The 27119-nt window shown below is 38.4% G+C and overlaps 3 protein-coding genes and 1 long non-coding RNA gene across 9 annotated transcripts; 3 read left to right on the forward strand and 1 right to left on the reverse strand.

Annotated features, from left to right (window-relative positions):
• The first annotated feature begins 49 nt into the window (after positions 1-49).
• On the forward strand, positions 50-4389 carry LOC105965307 (calcium-transporting ATPase 9, plasma membrane-type-like). 6 transcript variants are annotated; one of them, XM_088822597.1, is made up of 17 exons: positions 50-515; positions 701-895; positions 978-1150; positions 1483-1599; positions 1677-1716; positions 1814-1929; positions 2024-2155; positions 2249-2338; positions 2428-2497; positions 2581-2651; positions 2740-2823; positions 2909-2986; positions 3072-3322; positions 3540-3607; positions 3713-3836; positions 4115-4162; positions 4244-4386. In XM_088822597.1, the coding sequence occupies exons 4-13, from the start codon at positions 1570-1572 to the stop codon at positions 3195-3197; spliced, it is 837 nt and encodes a 278-aa protein (XP_088678723.1). In that variant the 5' UTR covers positions 50-515; positions 701-895; positions 978-1150; positions 1483-1569; the 3' UTR covers positions 3198-3322; positions 3540-3607; positions 3713-3836; positions 4115-4162; positions 4244-4386. The 6 variants fall into 6 exon arrangements, with proteins under 6 accessions (XP_088678723.1, XP_012845298.1, XP_012845297.1 ...); XM_012989844.2 differs by lacking the exon at positions 4115-4162 and having other exon boundaries at positions 4244-4389; XM_012989843.2 differs by lacking the exon at positions 4115-4162 and having other exon boundaries at positions 701-891; positions 4244-4389.
• On the forward strand, positions 3199-11987 carry LOC105965309 (retrovirus-related Pol polyprotein from transposon RE1). The gene is made up of 7 exons (XM_088821383.1): positions 3199-3322; positions 3540-3607; positions 3713-3768; positions 4244-4403; positions 8757-9123; positions 9209-9406; positions 10075-11987. Exons 1-7 carry the CDS (start codon positions 3199-3201, stop codon positions 11985-11987), a joined length of 2886 nt encoding a protein of 961 aa, XP_088677509.1.
• A 1265-nt stretch (positions 11988-13252) lies between these two features.
• LOC148768934 (uncharacterized) lies at positions 13253-15677 on the forward strand. The gene is made up of 2 exons (XR_016032953.1): positions 13253-13667; positions 15441-15677. It is a non-coding gene; the product is annotated as an uncharacterized LOC148768934 (long non-coding RNA).
• Positions 15678-19489: 3812 nt separating this feature from the next.
• On the reverse strand, positions 19490-21029 carry LOC105965005 (uncharacterized). The gene is made up of 2 exons (XM_012989510.1): positions 19958-21029; positions 19490-19776 (listed from the first exon to the last, which is right to left on the reverse strand). The coding sequence occupies exons 1-2, from the start codon at positions 21027-21029 to the stop codon at positions 19490-19492; spliced, it is 1359 nt and encodes a 452-aa protein (XP_012844964.1).
• Positions 21030-27119: the final 6090 nt, after the last annotated feature.

Consider the following 27119-nt stretch of genomic DNA (forward strand, 5'->3'; position numbering starts at 1 on the left):
ATTAAGTATATATATATAGGGATCCGCCCTTTTTTTTTACTCCATTTTCTTTTGCCTTTTCTTTTACCCCGTTTAATGCCAAAACGCCTCCGTTTCATATTACCCCTCCAATCAACAGCCGTTATTATTTTCTTTTTCATTTAATTTCCAAGCTGCTCGACCGTGTCCTGTATGTTTGATTTTTGATTTTTTTTTATTCTGCTTGCTGAGAAACGACGTCGCTTTGCCGTGTGTGCTTGATTTTTTTTTACCATCGCCAACAATTGTTGACCTCAGCCGTTGATTAGTCTGCTGCCCCGCCGCCGCTCCACCCGATGCACCTGTACCACGGCACCGCTCTTTTCCTCCAATAGTATGCGTCGCCGCCCTCCTCGTCTCTATCTTCAATTTGTGGGCTGTCATATATGGGTTTTCTGCATTTTTTGAACTAGCTTCATCTTTTCTCTTCGCATTCAACCGGTTCCAAGATTCAACCTTTTTTCGATTCTTGGATAACCCTTTGGTTACTGTCACAGGTTAGGACACTAAATTTACTTATTTTCCTGATTCTTTCAACATTCTTTCATTAATTACTGGAAAACTCATGTAAACCCTTGTTAGGCGGCGTACTGATTCTAATTACGTATCTATCTTGTCTGTGCTTTTTTCTTTTGTTTTCGTATATGGTCTTTGTAGTTCTGATTCTAATTTGGTGGGTCAGTTTCAGATTTGCAAATTGGGCCGTAAAAGGGGCTTCAAGACTCTTGTTTATTAGAGGAGGGTCTGGTGGTTCTGTTAATTCCGGGACTAGCGCAAATATTCATGGCTCCGGCGGTGGTGGTGGTGGTGGAGTGAAAAAGTTTGTATTACACATGTTCTTCCGTTGTACAACTATAGTGGTTCTTCTTCTTTGTAGGTGAAGTAAAAATAGGTGTTTCAGTTTTGCACAAAAATAAACACAAATTGTTTTTTACTCATATTTCTTTTTCCTCCCCCAGCCACCGCCGATATGACTACCGGCAATTAAGCTGCAGCGTACCTCGACATCGAGACCGGCGACTCCTCCGCCGGCGTTGATGGGGGTGGATGGGGCAGCGATCCTGATTTCTCTGATCCTTTCGACATTGCCAACACCAAAAACGCCTCCCATGAATCGCTCAAGCGCTGAAGGGTAAGATTTCGCCGGCGTGTGTTTGTTTATTGTATTGCATTTAATTATCACATGCAATAAATCGTTTGTTTTCATCGTAAAATGTGATGTTGTTGTTGGCGATTCTTTTATGGCCTCTGTTTTGGTTTCATGCACGTGACGTTTCGATTACCTGATCCCATAATAGTGCATCTTATTTTTCTGTTTTGAGGATAAATTAAACGGTTGAATGATTAGTCGTCGAATTTATCGTTTTTGTTTTTATGGTTATGGAATTTAAAATCACTTGAAATTCGATGAATTACATGCATGTGCACCTCTTTCTGATTGTCCAAGTCTTGGTCCTTTTGCAGCAAGCCGCCCTCGTGCTTAATACTTCGTGACGTTTCCGCTACAAGTTAGACCTGAAAAAAGACGAAGAACAAGAAAAGAGAAGACGGATGATCAGAGCACATGCTCAAGTCACAAGGGTAATATTAAAACACATAGTCTTCATTCCGTACTTTTATTCATTCGATTCTTGATATTCTGGTGTCGGTGGTTGCAGGCTGCACTGCTCTTTAAGTTGGCTGGACAACGAGCAATAGGTATTTTTCGAGTTTGCTTCTTTTTAAGCTGGTTTTCCTAATTCCATCTCTTAATTCCATCTCTGCTACAAACCTGATTTGATTTTCGTCAATTCAGTATTAGGCACGACAGTAGCTCCACCATCTCCTAACGGTGATTATGAAATCGGACTCGAGCAACTTGCTTCGATGAACAGGGATCATAATATTACAGCACTGCAACAATATGGAGGGGTAACACTTCCTTTTTCCCTTCACCATCTCTTTAGGAAGTCTACTAACATATGCTATATGCATAAATATTAATCTCGACCGTCATTTTATTCAGGTTAAAGGGTTGGCAGAAATGATAAAAACAGACGTCGAAACTGGGATATACGGTGACGAAAATGAGTTATCACGAAGAAAGAATGCTTTCGGCTCAAACACGTATCCCGTGAAAAAAGGGAGGAGTTTCTTGGTAAGACTTGTCTAGAGTGTTATATTTGTTTGATCGTATGTTCTTACTTATACATTTCCACCATTTACTTATTCGACGTTTGTTTTTGCGCAGAGGTTCTTATGGAAAGCTTGGCAGGATCTAACTCTCATTATTTTAATAACAGCCGCTGTGGCCTCTTTGGCTCTCGGAATAAAAATCGAGGTTGGCTTGAAATACAACAATACCATATTATTAAGAGAATTTATATAATTTCCTTCATATATAATTTAAGAATTGCTCTTGTTTTTCAGGGCCTGGAGGAAGGATGGTACGACGACGGAAACATCACCTTTGCTGTTCTACCGGTTATTTTTGTTACAGGTTAGAAAATTCAGATTGGTTGTTTATAACCTTAGGAGAGAAGTAATATATTTTCACTTTTTATCATTGTATCTGTTGTTCAGCAACTCGTGATTACCGGCAGTCCCTCCAGTTTCAAAATTTAAATGAAGAAAAACGGAACATCAAATTGGAGGTAATATTCCAGTCACGAACTTATTCAAGCTTTTACCTTCTTGTTATTGTTCTCTTTAGAGTACTCTCATGGACAAACATATGTACAGGTGATCAGAGGTGGCAGAAGAGACAAGGTTTCGATATACGAGATTGTGGTTGGAGATGTCATACCTCTCAAGATTGGTGATCAGGTGATAACAGATTTGATTTTACTCGATATACTTTCTTGGACCGCACATCATTGTCTAAAAGAGTCTTCTAATGTATTTTACACAGGTTCCTGCCGATGGAATCTTGATAAACGGACATTCTCTCGCCATTGACGCATCCAGCATGACTGGAGAAAGCAAGATTGTGAGCTGCTTAGACTTTATTTTGAAGGTTTTATAATATTAGATTATTATATTTTTCTTTCTCACACATAATGCCATTATTGCAGGTCCACCAAGACCACAAAAAACGAATGTTATTTCTCACACGTAGTGATTTTCAATGTTGCACCGGGATTGTCACCCCAATTCCTCTTCCCTGGTTTCTGACCGGAGCTTCAGGTTCGAGCAGCTAATATGTCGCTAGGGCTGTCCACTGTTTCTGCCGCCACTCCATCGTCTGAGCGGATTGCCTCGGGGGAGAGAGCACGAAATGTGCGGCCGCCTGGCACATGGTGGAAACAGAAACTTGCTCCTATTGGTAAGTTTTGTTCGAGGAACTGTAGTAACCCTAATGTGTCTTATTTTTTCAAAATGTGATTTTTGTCGTCGGAAGTACGCGTCTTTAGGGGATATTGCCTTTCGTTTTCCCCTAAATGCACTTGTTTCAGTATTCGTATCGATTTAGTTATCGTAAGTTTGTAACCTTTGTCAGTGTGATGTGAACTTTAACAAAAAAAAAAAATTTACTTATTCAGGCGAATGGATGAACGCGTCAGTGGGACTAGCATTTACACGACATGTACTACACATTGGAGTCGGAGAGGTACGTTTGCTGCATTCCCTAATTAATTATCTCGATTTTATTCGATAATCCGTCAATTTGCAATAGTAATTTTTATGTTGCAATTAATTGCTGAGTCGTGTACAGGATATTGCCGCAAAAATGTGCACGACAAAGACCGAGATGTTTATGCATCATGTCAGGTAGTGGATGGGTTTCTTTGGTGACACTACGCCAGCCCACAACTTCTGGTGCCAATATTACGTTTGAGGTTAATGCATTTTGTACTCGTATAATTCTTTATACTCGTTGAAACCAGATAAATTTTTTCCGTTAATGAATTAATGGCATAATTGTAAATTGTGTTCCACTTTGGTTGCATATTTAGTACGTACTATGAAGCATCTATTTACCACTATAATAAAGATGCTGATGTCTCTTTTAGAAGGATTTGTAATTGAAAATTCCAATAATCGTTAAGCTTTAAACTTTTGTTTGGCTACAACTTCGTTTTTAATAATTTAAATAGACTTTTTTTGTTTCGTGAAGCTTTAAAGTTGAAGGTTATTTTCGAGTCCTAGATTGTTCATGTTGATTGTAAGTAATTATTTTATTATCTGTCCTTTTGTTCGAGCTACCATTATTTTATTTTCTGACTTGCTATTTCTAAATAAATAGGGTCGTTTTGAGATACTGTGGTTGTCCGGTTCGCACTTGCTCTCTGAAAGTGGCGGGCCCTGCATTCGGACAGGTGGCATCAGCATCTCTGTGTAGTCCTGATGGCCATATGATTGGTGGTGCAATAGGTGGTAGTCTTATTGCAGCAAACCCAGTGCAGGTATTTGGTCTATTTACTTTGTTTTTCTGTTTAAAAACAGGTTAGTTTTCTTAGGCATTGTTTGGTTCGTTAGATAAGATAAACCAAGATAAGAATATTAAATAATGTAGTGAAAATTCAATTGTATTATTGGACAAATAAATAATGTTTTCGGGTCGACCCACAAAATTATTGGGTTTACCGGACATCAATCAAAGTCAGGTTATTTAATTAGTCATGACTAATCTTCCCAACCAGACGAGGTCTTAGGTGTTCTCTCCGGGAACACCCAAGATGAAAAGCGCCAGTGGGTGGTCTGAAGGAAACCTCTTCACGCGCTATATCCTCTCATATTTTGGTTGATTTTAGGACCGCTTAATAGGAAATTATTGCCTACACTTATTAATTCTCTCAGCAGAGATCATAAATAGCTCTTTTCATACCCCCATTTGACATCTTATATCACCGAGAGGTTGACCTTAGGAGCGACTTTTCTTTGGTTATTTGAATGGTACACTCAATTTTCTACTTCACGGGTTATTTCTTGTAACTGTTTTTGTCCTTTGTTATTTCTTCAGCACTTTATTGTCTAGCTTTCTCATTTGGTGATATGGTTTGATTCTTCAAAATTTGCTCTGAATTGATGGTTTTTTTAGGAGAATTTATTTACTATTCATTCCCCGTCGGTCCTGTGATCTTAAAAGTAAGGCCCACAAGTGTACGCGGTACTGAGGCTATTTATGCTGTCTTTGGTTTAGAGCTCCCATTTTTTAGAATTAAGGATGGTTATTTTATAAACAAATTTTGCCGGGTTGTTTTAGCGCATGTTTTGCTTTTGTATCTTTCTGAAAAAATAATAAATATATTTATGGGTTTCTGAATTTTGTATTAAATTGAATATTTAGTCTATTGGATGTTTGTAAATCACTCTTGGTAGGTGGTACCAAATTTACTTATACTCCAACAGACTTCTCTCATTTCAAGAGATGAAGAGTACTAGTGAGGGAATTTAGCTTGAAAGATTTTATTTTTTCATTGTTTTATTCGATTTCTTGAAAGATTTTATTTTATATGGGGATAACCCCCTTTTTCTTCATGCCTTATCTTTTTTATTTTCTTTTGGCCCATCTAATGCCGAAACGTTGTCGTTGGCCTCACTCTCACCAATCAGCGTCTCCAAATCTTTTCTTTTCCCTTTATTTTTAAAGCAGCTTGACTTCATTTTTCCTTTTCTTTTATTCTGCTCACTGCAGAAGGACGTCGTTTCCACCAGCCCTCTAACTTGCTCCTCCTTAGTCGCCCGCTGCTGCCGCCCGCCACCGCAGCAGCAGATTAGTTAAACTTATCTTCAAATTTTGCTCCAATTTTTTCTTCCTTCACTTTTTCTCCTTTGTATTCGAAGACGTTTCTCTTTCCTTTGAAGGTTTCGAGCAACTTCTCAATGATTTCGCCTCTGCCCTGTGAGCGGCGTTGATGCTCGCCGACGCTAGAAGCGGCGAGCCCCTCTCGTGGTCGGCTAGCGCAGGGCGGTAGTGCAAGAGCTTTTGAGATAGGCGGTGCCGGAGATCGAGGTGAGAGGAGAAGTTGGCGCCATCTCTCCTATGAAAAACAATTTAATTAAATAAAATAAAATCTGAGCTCGTTTTTTGTAATGCCCCTCCGCCTCATTTTCTCTCAATTCCGAGCAACGGCGGCACTGATTCAAGGTTAGTTCATATATTCATTGTTAATGAGTATCGAATTTTTGTTTTATCTTATTCTTTTAGCTTTTTTTGGAATTGAAAAAGAATAACACACGAAAATATTGGCAGTAGCCAATTTTGTCTGCAATCAATGCTAATTTCGCAAGATGTTTTATTATTTTTAATCAAAGTTGGAATTTTTTATTATAATTGTTGAACATTGATTTTCTACAATCACAATATATATGTTGCTGCTGTAAACATTATTGCAAACTGGTTTTTGCTGCATGTTCGTGCAGTTTCACTCTTGCATGCGTCTTTCAGTTCTTCCTTGCTTGCATTTAATTAATCTGCAATGATTCGTTGATACAATTTACCAATGCTAACGAAATTGATATGTTTCTGCAGCTTTTAATTTGACGTTAAGGGACGCGTTATTAGCCGTCTATAAGGGTATGGCACCTAGGAACGAGTTTGTATTTTGACAATCATTTGTGCACCAACAAATTCCCTTGTTTCTAAGGGAGTGGACCCCACAGCACCCTCCGTAGACAACTTCAAATCGTCACCGCCACATTCGACACAAATTTTACCTAATCGTAAAAAAAAAGAAAAAAGAAATGCAGCCTAAAGATCGATATATGAAAATATGTCGAAAATACATAATACTATAAGTTTTTGTATTCACCCGAGGCACCCGGCACCGCGCATTGCGCGGTGCTCTACACTAGTATATATATATATATATATATATATATATATATATATATATATATATATATATATATATATATATATATAATAAAAAATAACAAAACAAAAAAAAGAAGAAAAAAAATTGGATTTTCTTCCTCCCGTCAAATTCACGCCATCTTCTTCACCCATCTTCTTTTCTGACATAGCCATCTTCTTTTCCGACGTTGCCCAGCGACCGCCGCCGTCGCGAGTTTAGATCTTCTCCAAAGTCGCCGCCAATTCGAGGTCCGGCGAGCTCCACCACTTCTCCGACGAATAGCAAAGCCCGCCGCAAAATCCTCTCAAAATCGTTCTGCTGCCGCTGCAGCCGCCGCTGAGTGAGAGTTGAGTGGGTGAGGCGTGTCTATGTGAGCTGTGAGCTGAGAAATTAAAACGCTTATCGTGCGTTGCTGTAATTTTTTTTCAAATTGGGGAAGAGGGCTAAATTGAATGTCTTAGGGACTGAATTGAAAATTTTGAAAATTTCATTTCAGTCATAAAATTCTAGAGGTTGGACATATTTATCTGGAGGGCTTTTTTGTCTTTTCGCGGGCGGTCAACGGACAAAAATAAAAAAGGGTCGATTGTGCTTGATTGAACACTTGTTAGGGGGGTTTTGGTGACTTATTTTTTCCCAGCGGATTTTTTGGCCTTTAGAAATTACACGGGGGGGGGGGGGGGGGGTTTGCATTTAACTCCATTAAAATGTATAAACATTAGTAGATACGTAATAGTAATAGTGTGTGTTTAGTAATTTCAACCCTTAACAGTATAAGTTGTGTTCTTCTCAAAAAAAAAAAAAAAACAGTATAAGTTGTGTTAAAATACTCTATAGTTTTGTGAAATTATATAATTAATTATCAGCTGAAAGAAATATTTCACTCTATATATAATAATAAGAGCTAATAGCACAGACCCCCCTGTGTTATTTCTAATTGGCATAAAAGCCATCATGATAAAATAAGTAGCAAAGACCCCCTTACGTTTTGTTTTATATAGCACACCGTCCCTTTTAGTTAGATTTAATTGTTGACTTAAATGAAATGACAAAATTAACAGTGATTTAAAAACGCAATATACCAAAAATCCAATTGAAAAATTCGTGAAAAAAAACAAGAAAAATAGAGTCTTGTCTTCCCTGTTGACCCACCCCCCACCCCAAAATATTTTTTCTTCAACAACCAGCAAATAAGCTATTTTTAATGTTCTCCTTCTTCCTTAAATATTCCACCACCATGATAAGGCAACAATTATCTCTCCACCAAATAAGCCTATAAATCACTCATCATCAAATCAAGCTTAATCACATCTCTAAGAATCAGAGCAGCCCTCGAAATCATATTGTAATTAATATATAATATTCTCCATTAAGTTTGTAGCTTTAATCTTGTAATAGTGATTGTAACTGTAAGTTGCTAACTTGTATATATAGGTGTCGAACTATACAGATGAAATACACAATTCATTATCACATTTTAACTTCTCTTACATGGTACAGAGCCACTATTTTTTTTCCAGCTTCTTGCTTTCTTCTTCTTTTCACCAATTTCATCATGTCTACCCCACTATTACCACCCCAACTACTGATTCATCCTCCTCTTCTCCTCCTCAAGTTATTTCACTCAACACAGCTACACTCATACCCCAAGAACTCACCGGACCAAATTATTCCATGTGGAGTTCTCAAATGACCAATCTCTTTCTTGGTTATGACCTCATGGGCTATATAGATGGGACAATCCCGTGTCCGTAAGCAGCCACATCAGAATTTAAAGTTTGGGTTCGCCAAGATCGTTTACTCATCCTCGCTATTCAAACTGCCGTTCAAGGGTCAGCGGGACCTCTCATCACTAGATGTGCGACCTCTCAAGAAGCATGGAACACTCTCGCAACAACATATGCGAATAAGTCGAATACTCGCATTGTAAGTCTTATTGACGCTCTCACTAAAATTCAGCAAGAAGGCAAAACCATGTCTGAGTACCTACAGTCCGTCAAAACGATCATTGACGATCTTACTGCTATTGGTCACAACATGAGTGATGGAGAAATCGTCGTTCACACTCTCAACGGGCTTCCCAACTCCTACAAGGAAATCAAGGCTGTATTAAGGGCTCGAGAAACACCTATTTCGTTTGACGAATTGATGGAAAAATTGCTCGACAATGAGACAAGTCTCAAGCACTCAATCGTTGCTCCAGAAGATACTCCCATCACTGCCCACTTCTCTCAAAAGCAGCCTTACAAAAAGGGCAAATTTCATTCTTCTCAATCTCGTCAACCATCATATGAAGGTACCAACAATATTTATCGTGGAATTCCAGGTAATTCGTTTCAACAAAATGGCTCTCGTGGCAATTATTCTAGCCCCCAAACTCGACATGTTTTGCCAATTATGTGACAAAGTAGGTCATGTTGCCAAGTTTTGTCGGTATAGACCTCCACCATCCAACTGGCCACAAGCAAACCTCGCAGCCCGCTCCTCCACGAGCAACAATTCGGGTTGGTTAGTCGATTCAGGGGCTTCTCATCATATTACTTCAGACTTACAAAATCTTTCCATTCACTCCGATTATGATGGTAATGAAGATATAATTGTTGGTGATGGTAATAATATTCCTATTACTCACATTGGCTCTACGGATCTTAAATCTTATAATACTACTTTCAAACTGAATAATGTTTTGTGTGCACCCAAAATTAAGAAAAACCTTCTTTCTGTTTCTCAATTTTGTTCCCAAAATAAAGCTTCTATTGAATTTTTCTCTGATTTTTTTCTTGACAAGGATCTAATTACGGGGGCATCCTTGGTGCGAGGCCAGAGTAAGGGCAATATCTACGAGTGGCCGACCTCTATACCAGATTCATCTCAAACCATCTCTTCCTTAGCATACACGGCAACAAAGTCCAACTTCATTTCACCGTCTACCCACCTCTGGCATAGTCGTCTTGGCCACCCTTCTTTAAAGGTTCTCCAGCATATTATTTCTTCCCATGCTTTACCACTATCTAAAAATAATATTTCCTCCTCTTTTTGTAATGCTTGTTTATGCAATAAAAGTCACAAACTTCTCTTTGGTACTTCTACCTTAACATGTACACGCCCTTTAGAAGTCCTTTTTTTATGGATGTTTGGGGACCTTCTCCAATTATCTCATTTGATAATTTTCGATATTATGTCATTTTTGTTGACTATTTTACAAAATATACTTGGTTTTATCCTCTCAAACATAAATCAGACGTATCTTCAATTTTTGTTCGTTTTAAAACATTAGTTGAGAGATATTTTTCTAAAACTATTCAAACCGTATACACCGATGGTAGTGGAAAAACCACAAGTCTTGGTCATCTTCTTTCTCAATTTGGCATCCAACATCTCAAATCCCCACTTCACACCCCTGAGCATGTTGGTACTGCTGAACGTAAACATCGGCATATTGTCGAGACTGCTCTAACTTTTCTTCATCACGCCTCACTCCCTCTCCGATATTGGACAGTAGCATTTCAAACAGCCACTTATTTAATCAATCGCATGTCTTCCGATGTCACTCTTAAACAATCTCCATATTACCATATATTTCAAAAATCACCAAATTACCTTTCTCTTAAGGTCTTTGGTTGTCTATGTTATCCATGGTTACGTCTCTATAACACTTACAAACTTGCACCACGCTCTCAACCGTGTGTATTTATCGATTACTCTATCCCTCACCATGCATATACGTGTCTTGACCCTACATCTGATAAAGTATTTATCTCACGTCATGTGATTTTCAATGAAACAATGTTTCCTTTCACCAAACTTCCAAAATCCGACCACAAAGCCTACACAACTAACCACTGGCTCTCTCAAACCAATCAATCTCAAGACTCACCTATCTCTCCCGTTAATTCTAATATCCCACTCTCTCACACAATGATTCGTCCACCACATACTACTTCTATCACATCTATTGTCCCCGATGCTCAACCTCATGCTACTAATGAATCTACTATTACAAGGTCGGTCACTCCTCCAGTCAATACGCCCGCGACTAAGCTTCATGCCCAGGGCGCTACTTCGTCTTCCCAGGAACCAGAACCCTCTGCTTCTATCCCTCATCCTTATAACACTAGACTCAAACATAATATTACTAAACCTAGAGAGATTCTTAACATTAACACCTCTTCTCAGCTTGATCGTGAACCCTCCACCTACAAACAAGCCCTGCAAAATCCTTCGTGGGGTCAAGCCATGTGTGATGAATATAATGCCTTACTCTCAAATAAAACCTGGTCCCTTGTCCCTAGAACTGTCACACAAAACATTATCGGTTGTAAGTGGGTTTATACGATCAAGAGAAATCCGGATGGTTCAATAGCCCGCCATAAAGCCCGCCTTGTAGCCAAGGGATTCAATCAGCGTCCCGGAATTGATTTCTCCGAAACTTACAGTCCGGTTGTTAAACATGCTATTGTTCGACTAATACTTACACTTGTTGTAACTAATGGTTGGCCTTTACGCCAACTTGACGTTAACAATGCCTTCTTGCAGGGATCTTTATCTCATGAGGTTTTCATGGATCAACCACCCAACTTTATTAATACTGATTTTCCGCACCATGTTTGCAAGCTTACGAAAGCGATATATGGTCTTCGACAAGCTCCAAGAGTTTGGTATCAAGAGTTGCGTAATTTCTTGCTTAGCACTGGATTTCTCACCTCACACTCGGACACATCCTTATTCATGTATTTTGGATCTGGCTATAATGTCTATCTTCTGATTTATGTGGATGACATCATCATCACTGGCTCCTCTGAAACTGCTGCAACTGAGTTCATTACATTGTTATCTCGGCGTTTTTCTCTCAAGGACCTTGGTCTTCTCTCCTACTTTCTTGGCATAGAAGCAATCCAAGTTCGTGATGGATTATTTTTGTCCCAACGAAAATATATTTCCGACCTTATAGAGCGAGTCCACATGAATCAAGCCAAACCTGTAGCCACACCGCTTGCTACAACAAATACTCTCAAACTTCGAGATGGATCTTCACCACCTGATGCTACTTTGTACCGGCAAACACTTGGGTCGCTTCAATATTTGACTCTCACTCGACCGGATCTGTCGTTTGCAATTAATAAACTATCTCAGTTTATGCATTGCCCATCTTCACTGCATTGGGATGCTGTTAAACGCTTACTACGATAACTCATCGGAACTATTGATCATGGACTTATGTTACGTAAAAAGTCACCACAAACACTTCATGCATTTGCTGATGTGGATTGGGTGGGAGATCCCACAGATCGAACCTCAACATCTGCCAATGTTATCTTTCTTGGTGTCAACCCCATCTCTTGGAGCTCCAAAAAGAAAAAAACTGTTGCAAGGTCATCAACCGAGGCTGAATACCGTGCTATTGCATCCGCTGCCGCAAAGTTAAATTGGATCATGAATTTGCTTCAAGAGTTACGAGTTTCGGTGCCTTCTATACCTGTTATATATTATGACAACATAAGTGCCACTTATGTTTGCACGAACCCTATATTTCACTCACGCATGAAGCACATTGCCATTGATTTCCACTTCGTACGAGAACAAATGACTGCTAAGCGACTTCGAGTTTCTCACATTCACACATCTGATCAGCTTGCCGACTCACTTACTAAACCTGTTGCTCGTAGTCAATTCCTCAATCATAGAAACAAGATTGGTGTCCTTAACGACCAATCAATCTTGCGGGGCATGATAAGGCAACAATTATCTCTCCACCAAATAAGCCTGCAAATCACTCATCATCAATCAAGCTTAATCACATCTCCAAGAATCAGCAAGAGCAGCCCTCAAAATCATCTTGTAATTAATATATAATATTCTCCATTAAGTTTGTAGCTTTAATCTTGTAATAGTGATTGTAACTGTAAGTTGCTAACTTGTATATATAGGTGTCGAACTATACAGATGAAATACACAATTCATTGTCACATTTTAAAGTCTCTTACACACCATACCCAACCGCCATTACCTCCACTCGCCGCCGCCGCCGCCCTATACTGTAATACCCCGTACTTTCAAAACCCCAAAGTACGAACTTAAATCTTCCTCGAAAATATTTACGTGAATTAAATTAATAACTTGCATAAATATTTTAGGTACTTTGACGTGCTAGATTTGGTAGCTTTATTATGTGTTTAACGAAGATGTGATTTTGTGATTTCGTGAAATATAGGATTTACGTAGTTGATAGTTTAATTAAAGTAATAATCAAAATTTGCATTTCCTTTATATACTACATGTGCATGCATATACATATATCTTGCATACATACGTACTATACATATATTTATATATGATTTTATATTTATGTGTGTTCTTCATATATACATATATACATATTTAGGCAGATGGCTCGGATAATGTGTGTGTGAGTAAAAATGGGTGTTTAAAATAAATAAATAAAATTAGTAATATTTTGCATGACTTAACACTTGGCATTTTCTAATCATTTCTCTTAATCTACACTCAAGAGATTTGAAGAGACACTCTTCCATTTCTTCCTTACAACACCTAACCTCTCTACTTGGCTTCTTCTCCCTCATTCCACTGAGACATTACCACCACCATTGTTGTTCATCTTCTTCCACATCACCACTCATTTTACAAGAGAAATCAAAAAAACCACCATGAAAATCCCCTATTTAACCATGGCTCTAGAATATGCAAAGAACACCATAAGAACTACTTGTCCATTCACCGGAGATAACAACACATCCATTTTGGAAGCACACACTATATCTTTCACCATAAAAGTGGCTTGGCTCGAGTTTGGCATCAACCCTTGAAGTCTCTCTATTTTGCTTGTTCTTCATTTTCCTTTTGGTGATTTAGGTAAGAAATTTCGAGTTTCTTGCTGCAATTAGAAAATATCATATTATTTAAAAGAATTTTCAAGATTACCTAAAAGATTTTTAAGTATTTCGAAATTTAGGGCTTTTTGGGGAAAAATGGAAAAGAGGTGTTTAGTGTTAATTTCTTGTTCTTGCATCATCTATGTGGGTAGTGGGTAGATACAAGTGTTATTGGCCAAAAACATCAACAATTTCAGATTTCAAAAAGGGGGTTTCAAGAAAATGAATTTTGAACTTTTATGGGGTTGCATGTGTAGATCTTAATAAGTTTTGGGCCAAATCTGTAATTTTTTGAGAAGTCCGACCTAAATGTGTTTTCAAAACTGTTTTCCAGCATTTATTGAACAAAAATTTCGGATTTAAAGAAGCTTTGCAAGAAAAAGTGATTTTTGAACTCTTAGTGGTATTGCATGTGAAGATCTAGAGATTTTGGGGTAAATTTTGTAATTTTCGAAATTTCTGCATAAAGTGACTTTTCAACTTCGATTTCTGCATCTAATAAAATAGAATTTCAGATTTGTTAAGGGTTTTTCATGAAAAAGTGGATTTTGAACTTCTAGTGTGGTTGCATGTGTAAATTTTGAAACTTTGGGGTCAAAACTGCAATTTCCGAAAAAATCTCTCATTTCTTGATTTTGAATCTGTTTGCCAGCAAGTATTAAATAAGAAAAAGTTTTTCTTAGGTTTTCAAAATATTAAAGTCATATTGGAGTTTTGGATTTTTTTAAATTACAAAGGGTTTGATATTTCTTTTAGTTTTTAATTTCTAGAAAAATTCGAAACTTTGTGAAAACTTGAATAAATTTCAGAATCTGAAATTTGGATTAGTTAGGAGTTCTAGGATGTAATTTGAGAATTTTTAAAGATCTTTTACTATTATTTCGAATTTTAAAGGTTTAGGTGCTAATTATGAAGTTCTTGTGCTTTAAGTGCTATGTCTTGGAATTGTGTGATTTAAATTGTAAAACATGGGATTATGAACATGGATTTGGGGCAGAAACATATTTATGAGGCTGCTGGAATTTATTGAGGTGAATTCAATGAGTGAAAGTGGTGAGAAACCAATTAAATGAGGGAATAAAAGTGTCTTTACTTTAAAGGCATGATTGTGCTATTTATTATGCATGTTTATATGGTTGCATGGCATAAATATGCATGTGTGATGTGTGTGTACGTGTGTGTATGTGGGATGTGTGTGTGTGTGTGGTGATGATATATGTGTTGGTTAATTGTGTAATTAAGTAGTTGATAATTTTATTTGGTTTTGGGGTTGTTACTCACTTGATTGATATTTGTGATGTTTAAATGACTTTTACATAATTTGTAGTCATTCCATGACATGCATTTGTTTTTGACAAAATTGAAAGATTAATGGAATGTTTGGGTAATAAACAAATCGGATACGGTGGGCCGGTATCCAACTAGGGTTGAGAGGAGTGATACGAGTGATATGAGTGATATTGGATCCATAGACGGGCTCGAAACGGTTTATTATCCGAATATAGAAATTAATCTTTCACGGATCCGATAAATGAAAAAAATGATTTTTACACGGATTGCATTCATGAGCATGTTTGTGACTTATATGCTTTCGTACCTTTTGACTCGATTCTTGTTTGATGTTGTATGACTCGGTGAAGGTGATCGGAATGTTATATATACTATATATATGTATAACCTATTTTCAACCCTCGGTAATCCCTCGAGTTTCTTACTGAGCTTAATAGCTCATATAGATATTTTCTAATTGCAGGTAGTGCTAGTGGTAACCCTCCCCCGGAATGGACCGAGTAGTGGATCGAATTCTTGCCCGGAGTTTTTGGAAGTTCGAACGAGGGTTCTATAAGTGTGGCTAAGTACTATTTTGGTGATGTAATATAAAGTAACTTCCATTTTCGTTTACTATCGTACTCGTTTTTAAAGTACGGGACTTTAATCGGTAACGGATCCTCTTTTGGAACTTTATAATATATTGATCCGTTTATATTTATGAATAGTTCGTTTATTTCGTGCTTTTATCGTTCATCGCCAAAATATTTCTAAACTCTGATTTTTATTTCGAACCTACGTTTGATAGTGTAGCACTCGAATAAACTCCTTCTTAAAAGAAAATATATATTTATATATAAATATAATCGACTAAAGCTTTTCAAAACAATGTTGCGAAAAATTAATAGAATGGTTTTGAAAATGCAAGTGTTGATTTTTCGTATTTTAAAAGTGATCCTATAAGTTGCTTCCGCTAAATAACTTAATTCCGATAAACCGGTTCGATTTATCGCCGATAATAGAGGGGGTGCTACACATACTCTGCCGGTATTAGCCGTCACCACCATACCCAACCGCCATTACCTTCATCCGCCACTGCCCCCGCCCCATACACTGCCCCCATACGCTGCCCCCGTCACCACCATACCCACCCGCCGCCGCCGCCCTATACTCAACATGCTCGTGCCCCTTCTTTGTCGACGGAACTGTGGAATAGATCGCCGGTTGAAGTGGTCGGAGTTTTTCGGGAGAGATGGAACAGAGGAAAGGAGACGATTACCTATCCCTTTGGCGTTTGTCCGATTTGGGAGTGGGGGGTTTTGGTGAGCTATCTTCCAAACATTTTGCAGGAAAAGAAATATAAGGGGGCGGCATCAGGAAGCATTGTGTGTGTGTTTTGCGTGAAAATTGTGGAGAGTTTGATTGGGGATGATATGATTTGGAGAGAGGGTGTTTTAGAAATTGTCAAGGGCTGAATTTAAAATTTTTAAAGCTTCAATTTGGGGTTATGAAAATTTTGGGGCTAATATGTAATTTTCCACTTTTTATTTAAAGGGTATATATATCTTTTCAAGTCAAAATATGCACCCCAGCCGTACAATGTACGCGTGCAGAACACGATAAGATGTTAGGGGCCTTATTGGCTTTAACTAACTTTCATAGGGGGTCCTAGCTAATTTTTTTAACACGAGGAGTTTTTCAGCAATTAGAGATTACACCAGAGTGGTTCTTGCAAAAAACCCATAATAATAATAATAATTGATCCCTCACAATGGTAACTCTAACATAATAATCTCTATGTTCTAAGAATATTCATTTAAATGTTCCAAATTTACCCATGTAACTTTTATGAGTACTATAGTTCTCAGATTTATAATTAACAATAAATTGGGTTAATTGTAATATATGTCGGGGGTGAAAGTAAAAATCTTAACATTATATTAAACAAGTGTAAGAACCTCAGAGTAAAATTGCTTTGCTCTTCATCTCCTTCAGTTGTATTTCTTCTTTGTTAAAGTTCAGAGACATCAAATTTATAGAAGCGAAAGCATTATTGTTCCTTCACGAATGGTGATAATATATATGTTTTTAACTGTTATATTAATGTTTTTTAATCGGCATAGTTGGGCATATATATATATATATATATATATATATATATATATATATATATATATATATATATATATATAGGGTTTTTTGCAAAATCTACCCCTGTGAAATCTCTAATTGCTAAAAACCCCATCGTGTTAAAACAATTAGCAACGACCCCCCTGTTAAAATAAGTCAAAGGCAAAAAAATCCCTAACAGCTCATTGTATAATGCACGCGCGACTTGTGCGTGTAGGTGTATGTGTTTTTACTTGAAAATTCGAAAGTACCCTCGGATTGTTTTGTAAAAAAAAAAAATCCAATTTGATTTAAATATAAATAATCCAAAACTTTGGATCAAATTGCAATTTTTAAAATTTTTTAGACGAAGAAAAATAAATTGAGTCTTCCCCAAATTATTCTCCCCCATTTACGACCACCAACAAACTCCGACGACCACCACCACCAACAAACTCCGACGGCCACCATCACCAGCAAACTCCGACGACCACCACCACCAACAAGCTCCGACGGCCACCATCACCAGCAAACTCCGACGGCCACCACCAGCAAACTCCCACCACCGGCAATCACCTCGTCAAGCTATCGGCTCCAAATAGAGAGAAAAAACCTGTCTTCCTCAAAAATTTTCTTCTTCCCATTGAAATCACCACCACCACCAAACTCACAACACCACCTCCGGGCTCCGGCAATCACCTTTTCACGCCGCCGCTACCCCTTCCTTCCACCGCCAAATTCTCAAAATCCCCGTCCCCCTATCTATCTCCCATGTCAGCCACCTCTACTTGAGATTTGATTGTGGCGAAATGTGAGGCATGAACATTGAAGAATCACCATTATTTTTTTCACAGTATTGGAGAAGAGGGACCTCGATTGGAGAAGAAGACATTGGATCGGGTTTGTTGCAATTGTTATTTGCGTTTTGTTATGTTTTCTTTTTCTTTTTTTTTTTCTTTTTTTTTTTTTTGCCTTACATTTTTGTAAGGGTAGTTCAGCCATTTCATATAAGTCAATGTTCAATTTCGAAACAGGGACCGATGTGCTTTGAAAAATACAATATAGGGGTTTTTTTGCTAATATTTTTAACATGAGGTGTTTTTCACCAATTAGAAATAACACAGGGGGGTGTGTGCTATTAGCTCTATATATATATATATATATATATATATATATATATATATATATATATATATATATATATATATATATATATATATATATATATATATATATATTGATGATGCTAATTGCCTAGATCACCTGGGGTAAGTTTGGTAAACAAGCTAGGAGAGCAAAGCGGATCAGTAGCTTGACAATTTGATGATCGTGAGGTCCCTGCGAAAAGAACACACGTGAACTAAGCTGGGGGTTGATCCGACGGAAACCGCTCCGACGCTCAAGTCAGATGTACGGATAGTGGAGATGGTAGAGAGAATATGCACTCTAGAATACTTGTGAATAATCGAATATTAGAATTCATCTCCGTTGGGGTTCGTTAATACAATACCCGCGCCACCTCCTGTGGCTGTGGAAGTTCCATCAACGTTGACGGACCAAGCGGGGAGGGAGGTGTTCTCTTCTATTGAGGTCATTTCTACTAAGAAGTCGGCCAATACTTGCGCCTTGATGGCGGGGCGGGGTTTGAATTCTACCCCGTATTCACTCAGTTCTATTGCATATTGGGCTAACCGCCCGGATGTCTCGGGACTCCTTAATATATTCTTCAGGGGGTAGTTGGCAAGAACCACCACTTGATGTGATTGGATGTAAGGTCAGAGCTCCGAGTTGCGTTGATGAGGGCGAGGGCGAGTTTCTCCATGTTGGTATAGCGTTGTTCGGCTCCTTGAAGAGCGCGACTTATGTAGTATATGGGCTGGTGGTCTTTTTCTCCATTTTGGATGAGGACTGTGCTGATGGCATCAGTTGAGGTCGCTAAGTATAGGAGGAGGGTGTCTCCGGGCTGAGGTTTCGTGAGTAAGGATGGAGACGCGAGATATGACTTCAGCTCGACGAAAGATTTTTGACAAACTTCATCCCATTCAAACTTTTTTCCTCCCCTTAAAATCTTGAAGAAGGAGAGAGTCATGTCCGCCGATCTTGAAATGAATCTGTTCAAAGATGCCAAGCAACCGTTAAGCTGTTGGACTTTCTTGATTGATGTTGGTGGAGACATGGAGGTGATGGCTTCGATTTTCGTGGGATTAGCTTTGATTCCTCGTTGTGAAATCATATATCCCAAAAATTTATCTCAACTCCGAACGAACATTTGAGGGGGGTTGAGTTTCATCTTGTATTTTCGCAGGATGGCGAAATACTGATCTAAATCAGCTAAGTGGTCTGAGACCTTGACACTTTTGACGAGCATGTCGTCGATGCACACCTCCATATTCTTGCCGATTTGATCTGCGAACATTGCGTTCACTAGACGTTGGTAAGTAGCCCCCACATTTTTAACCCGAAATGCATGACTTGGTAGCAGTAGATGACTTGATCTGTGACGTAGCTGGCCCTCTGTTGATCTTCTGGGGCGAGCAAGATTTGATTGAATCCTTGATACGCGTCAAGGAATCTGAGGAGCTCGCATCCCGAGGTTGAATCGATGAGTTGGTCGATTCTAGGCAGAGGAAATGGGTCCTTTGGACAAGCTCTGTTGAGGTCGGTGAAGTCCACGCACAACCTCCACTTGCCCCCGGGTTTGGGAACAAGTACTACGTTCGACAACCATTCAGGATACTGAACTGGTCGTATATGGGCCTACCTCTAAGAGTTTTGTCACTTCCGTTTTGATGTGTTTGTTGCATTCGGGATCAAATGTCCGCTTTCTTTGTTTGATCGGCTTCAACCTTTTGTCGACGTTGAGCCGATGTAGAGCCACCTAAGGGGGAATGCCCGACAAATCTTGGGCTTTCCAAGCGAACACGTCTCCATTGTGTCGCAGGAAGTTGATTAGTTGATGTTCCATCTCTGGATCTATATCGGATCCGATGCGTAGGAGCTTGGAATCATCTCCAGGTCTGAGCTCTATGAGCTTAAGCTCTTCGACGGCCGCTAGCTTAATGTTGTCGTCTGGTACGTTGATGAGGATTTCTCTATTGTCCTCGATGATCGCGTTGACCCATTTCCGTTTGTCGGGTTTTTGGGTGTCGTCTCCCCTTCCGGACGGTTTGGGCTTCTTGGATGGTTCTCGTAGGGCTCTCGCATAGCACTCTCGAACGAGACGTCTATCTCCAAGTACCTCTCCCCTTCCATAAGGAGTGTGGAATTTCCACTTTTGGTGGTAAGATGAAGGCACTGACTTGAATGTATGGATTGCTGGCCTCCCTAAGATGATGTTATAGGGGGATGGCTTGTCGATGATGAGGAATTTTATCATCTTGGTAATTCGACAAGGGTTGTCCCCTAAGGAGATGGGCAACTCCACTTCTCCCATGGATAAAACGCTATCTCCAGTGAATCCTTTTAGCGATGTAGTTATGGGGCTAAATCGGGCGTTATCTATGCCCAACAGCTTGAATGTATAGAGATACATGATGTCTGTTGAGCTTCCACCGTCCACTAAAATCTTCTTAACCAAAAAGTTGGCCACCGACGCTGTGACTATCAACACGTCGACATGATCTTCGTTTGGGCCTTCAAGGTCCAAGGAGTCAAAGACTATGCTATGATCAGGTGTTCGTATCTGATAGATAGATGCGGATGGAGAAGCGTGCTCTTGATTCATACGTGGTGATCGAGCGAGCTTGCGTCTCGCATTTTGTGAGTCGCCACCTGCTGGTCCTCCGGAGATAAAAGCAATGACTCCACGGGTGGGTTGGTTATCATTGTTATCTTGTTCGCGTCGATGACCCCCTTCCTCTCGTCGTGGCGGTTGATCTTGATTATTATCTCGGCGTGGGAGGTCATCACGGCGCTTATTTCGAGGCTTATAAATGTATTCACCTAAGTGGCCCTGCTTGATCATCTTCTCAATCGCCAATTTGAGTTGTGCACATTCCTCGGTAGTATGTCCTTTATCTTTATGGAATCGACAATAGCGATCAAATCTTTCTCGATTTGCATTGGGCTGCATTGAGCGTGGAGGCTCTGCCAGACCTCTTTGCTCTATCACGTGAAGGATTTCAGTGAGGAAGTGTTCAACGGAGTGAATCGATTGTAGGAGGAAGATGGTTGGCCTTGTGGTGGGGGTGGTGGACGTTGGTCATCCCATCTCCTAACGTCCTGTCGGTAATCTTCCCTCTTCCTCTTGGGAGGAGCATGGGTAGAGGCTTCCTCTATTCGTACATATTTCTCAGCTCGATTCAACAATTCATCTAGGTTGCCAGGAGGTCTTTCGGCAATAAATTCTTTGAACCTACCCGGCTTCAAGTTTTGTTGCATGATCCGGATAGCATGTCTTGTCCTACGCTTGGGACTTCGTGGACGGCTTCCACAAAACGCTTGATGTAGTTGCGGAGCGTTTCGTTGTTTCTCTGTACAACAGAGAAAATGTGTGTTGGGGTCTTGGTATATTGTTTGTTGAAGGCGAATTGGTTGGTGAAGCGCTGCGACAATTGAGAGAAGGTGCCGATCGATCCTGTAGGTAGAGAATTGAACCAATTCATGGCCCGTTTGGAGAGAGTGGTGCGGAACATTTTGAATATTGTTGCATCTGTTGGGCCATACAAATCTGCCATGGCGTGGAATTTTTCTATGTGTTCTTGTGGGTCGGTGGTTCCTTCAAATTGAGGTAATCTTGAGATTTTCACTCATTGAGGTAATACCTCGTTGATGATGTCCATGGTGAAAGGACTGTGTCTTACTGGGGCAGACATTATTCCGCCAATTGGATTGTTCAATTGGGGGAAGGAAATTTGGCGAGACATTCTACTGTTTACCTCGCCTTCTCCCTTATTAAAGAGAGGGACTCTGTGGAGACGCATTACCCCGTGGGGGTGAGCGTTGACGTTGTTGTTTGGGTTGTGCCCCCTGTGATTAGTGGATAGTTGCACTCGGGACCGTGGGTCCGAGGTGGATGAAGACACACTTATTCGGTTCTGGACTGGCGGTGGTGTCATGGGCGGCACCACAGGTAGAGCAAGTGCGGGTATCGCGTTGGGAGCATTTGCTCCCATCGTGGCGATGTATTGGGTCACAGCCTCTGTGGCGGCGCGAGTTGAGGCTTCTGCTGTCATGCGTTGGAGCGTATCCTCTGTTATCTGAATCGTTCGAGAAAGAGAGAGTGGCGGATCGGCGAGGGGTGGATCCCGAGGGGGATTCACTTGGACATCACGAGGGGGATCGGGAGCACGTGAAGGAGGTGGCAAGCCAGAGCCTCCGCGGACCGGGAGGTTGTTAGTTGTGTCATTTTCTCTCCAAGTGGATGACTCGGGAGGATCTTGCTGACTACGTGATCAGGTTTGCATTCCCACAGACGGCGCCAAAATAATGATGCTAATTGCTTAGATCACCTGGTGTAGTATAGTAAACGAGATAGAAGAGCAAAGTGGATCAGTAGCTTGACAATTTGATGATCCTGAGGTCCCTGCGAAAAGAGCACACGTGAACTAAGCCGGTGGTTGATCCGTCAGAAACCCCTCCGACGCTCAAGTCAGATGTACGGATCGTGGAGATGGTAGAGAATATGCACTCTAGAATACTTGTGAATAATCGAATCTACCTTAACAAATGAATAAAAACCTCTATTTATATGTCGTTGATTGGGTTGGGTTTACTTTGTTGGGCCCAAGCCTTATTTTGAAGGTGTTTGGGCTTTTGTGTAACGGGCCTACTTGGGCCTTCGTGTAGTGGACCCGATTATTATATAAATTGGGGGCCCGTTGGGTTGGAAATATATATATATATATATATATATATATATATAGATAGATATATGGTTATTGAATACTTGCCATGAGATGGTTAGTCATTAGTAAGTAACGTAGCTTTACTCGATCATTTATTTTTTCATAAGTAGTGTTTACACTTTGCTTACAAGCTTCTCCTGCTATCATATACTTGAATAGTAATTATTTTCGTTGAAAACAAGCCTAACCTTTTTTGCTTAATGTTATTCGATCTTTTGTGCTGGTCACAACAAGGTAAGCCTTTTATCTCGACATCATCCTCTATGATATGATATGATTTCCCTGATTTGGTTATATAAGTCTGTTTCTTGATTTCTTGTTTGGTTTTGACATTTGACTTAACAATTTCATCAAGGGAGGGAGGATCGATATATAGTAAAAGCTGTGTGATCCAATACTATTATATTTGCTTAAACTTAGTTTTCGATCATTGACCGTACCTATATATTTTGCAACAATTTTATACGCATCTGATCAGTTATGTGTTGCTCGTAGAATTCTCTGTTGGAACAATAAATAGATCCAACGTAACTCTTCTTAGGAATACGTAGTTTATAATATTTTCTGAATGTATTTGGAACAATAATATAGATCAGATGCAATGTAAATAATATAGACCTTTGGCTACTATACTGGTTGTTATTATGCAGAATGTTTAATCCTCTAATGCTCTAGTTAAATTCGGTGTTTATTTTCTGGATCCTATGTTTTGACTTTTTTGCGCCTTTTTTGGAGCATGCGATATGATCCCATCTTTTGTTTTAAGTCAACGTAACTAGATTTCTTATTTTAATCGTAACAAAATCCGTAATCTGAGAGATCATAGCAATCTTATTTGGTATATTTAGTTATTTTCCGTTTGCTTAGTTATATGTAGAAACTAAATTGTATAATTTATAAGGCAACTTGTGTTTAGGTACTAATTAATATTTTCTTTATGTTATAACATATATTGTTCTTGAATTCATGGCGTCTCTTAATTTGCACGCTTTGGGCAAATTTGAAGCCTTAGAAATTTGCGAGGTTGAATCCATCATATATAAAACGCACATATATACTTGCCTATATATATATATGGTACAACTTTCTAATGACTTTATACATGCTGTCATGTAATGGTGGATCGGCGAGTGGTGGGTCCCGAGGGGGATCATTTGAACCTCGCGAGGCGGATCCATGGGACGTGGAGGAGGTGGCAAGCTAGAGCCTCCACGAGGTGGGAGGTCGTTAGCTGTGTCATTTTCTCTCCGAGCAGACGCCTCAGGAGGATCTTGTTGGCTACGTGATCTGGTTTGCATCGTTCCCACAGACGGCGCCAAAATGATGATGCTAAAAAGTTTAGATCACCTGGGGTAGTGTAGAAAACGAACTGGGAGAGCAAAGCAGATCAGTAGCTTGACAACTTGACGATCCTGAGGTACCTGCGAAATGAACACATGTGAACTACGCCGTGGGTTGATCCGGCGGAAACCCCTCCGACGCTCAAGTCAGACGTGCTGATCATAGAAATAGTCCAGAGAATACGTATTGTAGTATTGCTCAGTTAATAGGGCGTCCCTTAAGGAATGAGTTCAAACCTTTATTTATAGCTTAGTCGAGATTGTCGGGCACAAACCTTACTTGAAGGTGATTGGGCCTTGGTGATAGTGGTCTTCGATATTGGGCTCGTGGCCCTGTAGGTAAATAATTTGTAGGCCCATTGGGCTGGCCCAATTAGGCATATCAATCCCCAAATACAAACTTAAAGCGCGAATCAGTCCCTACAGACGTTTTATAGGCGGATCAGTCCATACTGCATAGTTTCACATGCAGTTCAGTCCCTATGTTTATATTATTATATTATTTTTTTCTCTCTCTGTCTCTCTCTTCATTTAATTTTTCTCTCTCTTCATTTTTTCTTTCTTTTCTCTTTCCTCTTTTTCTGTTTCTCTTTTCTCTGTTCTTTCCTTGCCCCGTTCCAATTCAAAACTCAATTTTCAGTTATTTTTCTTTAAACAACAAATGATAAGGCGCAAGAGAAAACTCGTGAAGAAAACAAAATGAAAAGAGGAAAGAGACTCATTCTCGAAGAATTGTGAAGGGGAAGAAACAAGATTTGATTTTTTTTCTTCTAGTCACATATTTAAAAAATGTTTGATAGTTTGATATAGGTTCTAAGAAAGACGCTTCTCGTATTATTTTTTGAAACATTTTGTGTTTTATGTGACTGCAGTAGTATATGTCGTATTAAACAATAGTATTGCTAGTGTGGTTGGATGGTGTTGAAATAAGAGATGAAAAGTACTAGTATTGCTAGTCATGTAGTAGAATAAATGTGTGAACATAGTACGCTTACGTCTAGAATCAAGTATATTTGGTTCAGTGGTGAAGTACGTGTTGTCTAAGTGAGTATCATGTCGGTATTTTGAGGCATTTTGAACTCTTAACGTAACACCATTGTTCATCAATCTTAAAATACTCATTTAAAATATATTTTGTCCCTCCCACTCTCACTAATCACTAAATTTATTATGAAATTGGTACAATTCAATTCATTATAATTATGGTACAATTTATTCTACATAGAAATGAATGCATTACACCAATGATGCTCATGTTGTCCATTCATAGAGTACGCTTCTTTCAATGAAAAAATAGATGTTCTCCATTTATATGGTACGCTTGCTTTATAGATATTATTTTGGAACCAATGCAACAATATAAACTCATTTTCTGAGGGGTAAGTACATATAAATCGAACATTCAGTATTATTTTGCTTTATATTTGTAATAATATATATTTCGGAAAACCCTACTTAATTTTTGGAATAATAATAATCGAACATTCAGTCTTTTTTTTCAACTGCATTCTTTGTTTTGTTTATCAAGTTTATGATTATCACATGAATTATTATAACACTTAACAACGTTAACTAAGAGTTGTCTTAACAATATCGATCACGAGATTATACATGTAAATTATATTAATTAATTTTATTTTCTAATAATAGCGATGATTAAGGACAAGAAATAGTTATTATTGGCCACTAGTTAGGGCTATATATCTTTATTATTATTATTATTATAGGAAAAAGGCAACGAGCACTAGCTAGGAGAAATGAAGGTGATGTGAACTGTGAAGGCACATGTAAGGCGGGCTCATTATTCATATATTTTATTTACTACTATTGTTTATATATATATATATATATAATCCCTAATTGACTTTTTGTTTAATTAACAAGGGGATGCATTATTAATTGTTTTAACTTTATGAATTTTGAACATATGAAATAGTCATATCATTAATCAAAGATTTTGTGTCTGCAGTGTGATGTGATATAATCAAATAATCAAGGAGACTTTGTGTCTGCGTGATGTGAATGTGATACAAATCGTGCATGTATAAAAGATACATAGACATATATATATATATATATATATATATATATATATATATATATATATATATATATATATATATATATATATATATATATATATATATATATATGCATATAAATCTTACTAAGCGGCATGCATCTTATTATTAATATATATATAATGTAATTTCAATTTTAGGTAGTAAAATTAATTAATTAATTAGTTAGCGATAAATAAAATGTGAAATTGAAGAATCATCAATATATATATATGGACCGGGAGTGATTATTATGTATGAATAAAAAGGAATGATGGATGTATGAAAAGTTTGATTCCATTTCATTGCAAAAAGAATGGTGGAAATTAAAATACACCAACTTAAAGAAAAGGTATATATTTATGAGTAGTGGACAAGTATCTTCTACTCAACCATATTTATATATATGATTCAATTAAAGTGCATTGTTTATTTCTTTTGTTTATTTTGATGGAAAAATGAATGATTATTATCATCCCATGTATATATATAGTGGTCAAACCACCTTTCTTCAGTTCTCCTTCTTACGCAATCATTCATTCATTCATTCCCCATCTTTTTGACATTTTAACAATATATGAGATTCAAGAAATAAGTAATTAAAGATGGGCAGGCAGGCAGGCAGGCATGCATGATCACTATAATTAAAGATGTACATCGATCAACATCTCCTTTAATTTTGTGGTAATTAAATCAGGGAATGAATATTTTTAATTTTCTTAGCTAGTTATAATTAATAGAATCATGCATATATATATATATATATGTGTGTTTGGAAAAGAATAATTAAAGATGCATGATGATAATG

Source organism: Erythranthe guttata, chromosome 8 (genome assembly GCF_056151865.1).
Source record: "Erythranthe guttata isolate IM_541 chromosome 8, IM_541, whole genome shotgun sequence".
NCBI lineage: Eukaryota > Viridiplantae > Streptophyta > Magnoliopsida > Lamiales > Phrymaceae > Erythranthe > Erythranthe guttata.

Bases quoted from the DNA above. Each gene is read 5' to 3' on its own strand.
- LOC105965005 (XM_012989510.1), bottom strand. From the start codon at position 21,029: ATGATCAAGCAGGGCCACTTAGGTGAATACATTTATAAGCCTCGAAAT. The intron at 19,777-19,957 runs GCATTCCCCCTT...TGTCGAACGTAG, and splicing joins GAAAGCCCAAGATTTGTCGG to TACTTGTTCCCAAACCCGGG.
- LOC105965307 (XM_012989844.2), top strand. From the start codon at position 1,570: ATGATCAGAGCACATGCTCAAGTCACAAGG. The intron at 2,339-2,427 runs GTTGGCTTGAAA...CTTGTTTTTCAG, and splicing joins CTCTCGGAATAAAAATCGAG to GGCCTGGAGGAAGGATGGTA. The intron at 2,987-3,071 runs GTGAGCTGCTTA...CCATTATTGCAG, and splicing joins TGACTGGAGAAAGCAAGATT to GTCCACCAAGACCACAAAAA.
- LOC105965309 (XM_088821383.1), top strand. From the start codon at position 3,199: ATGTCGCTAGGGCTGTCCACTGTTTCTGCCGCCACTCCATCGTCTGAG. The intron at 3,323-3,539 runs GTAAGTTTTGTT...TTACTTATTCAG, and splicing joins ACAGAAACTTGCTCCTATTG to GCGAATGGATGAACGCGTCA. The intron at 9,124-9,208 runs GTAATTCGTTTC...GTGACAAAGTAG, and splicing joins TATTTATCGTGGAATTCCAG to GTCATGTTGCCAAGTTTTGT.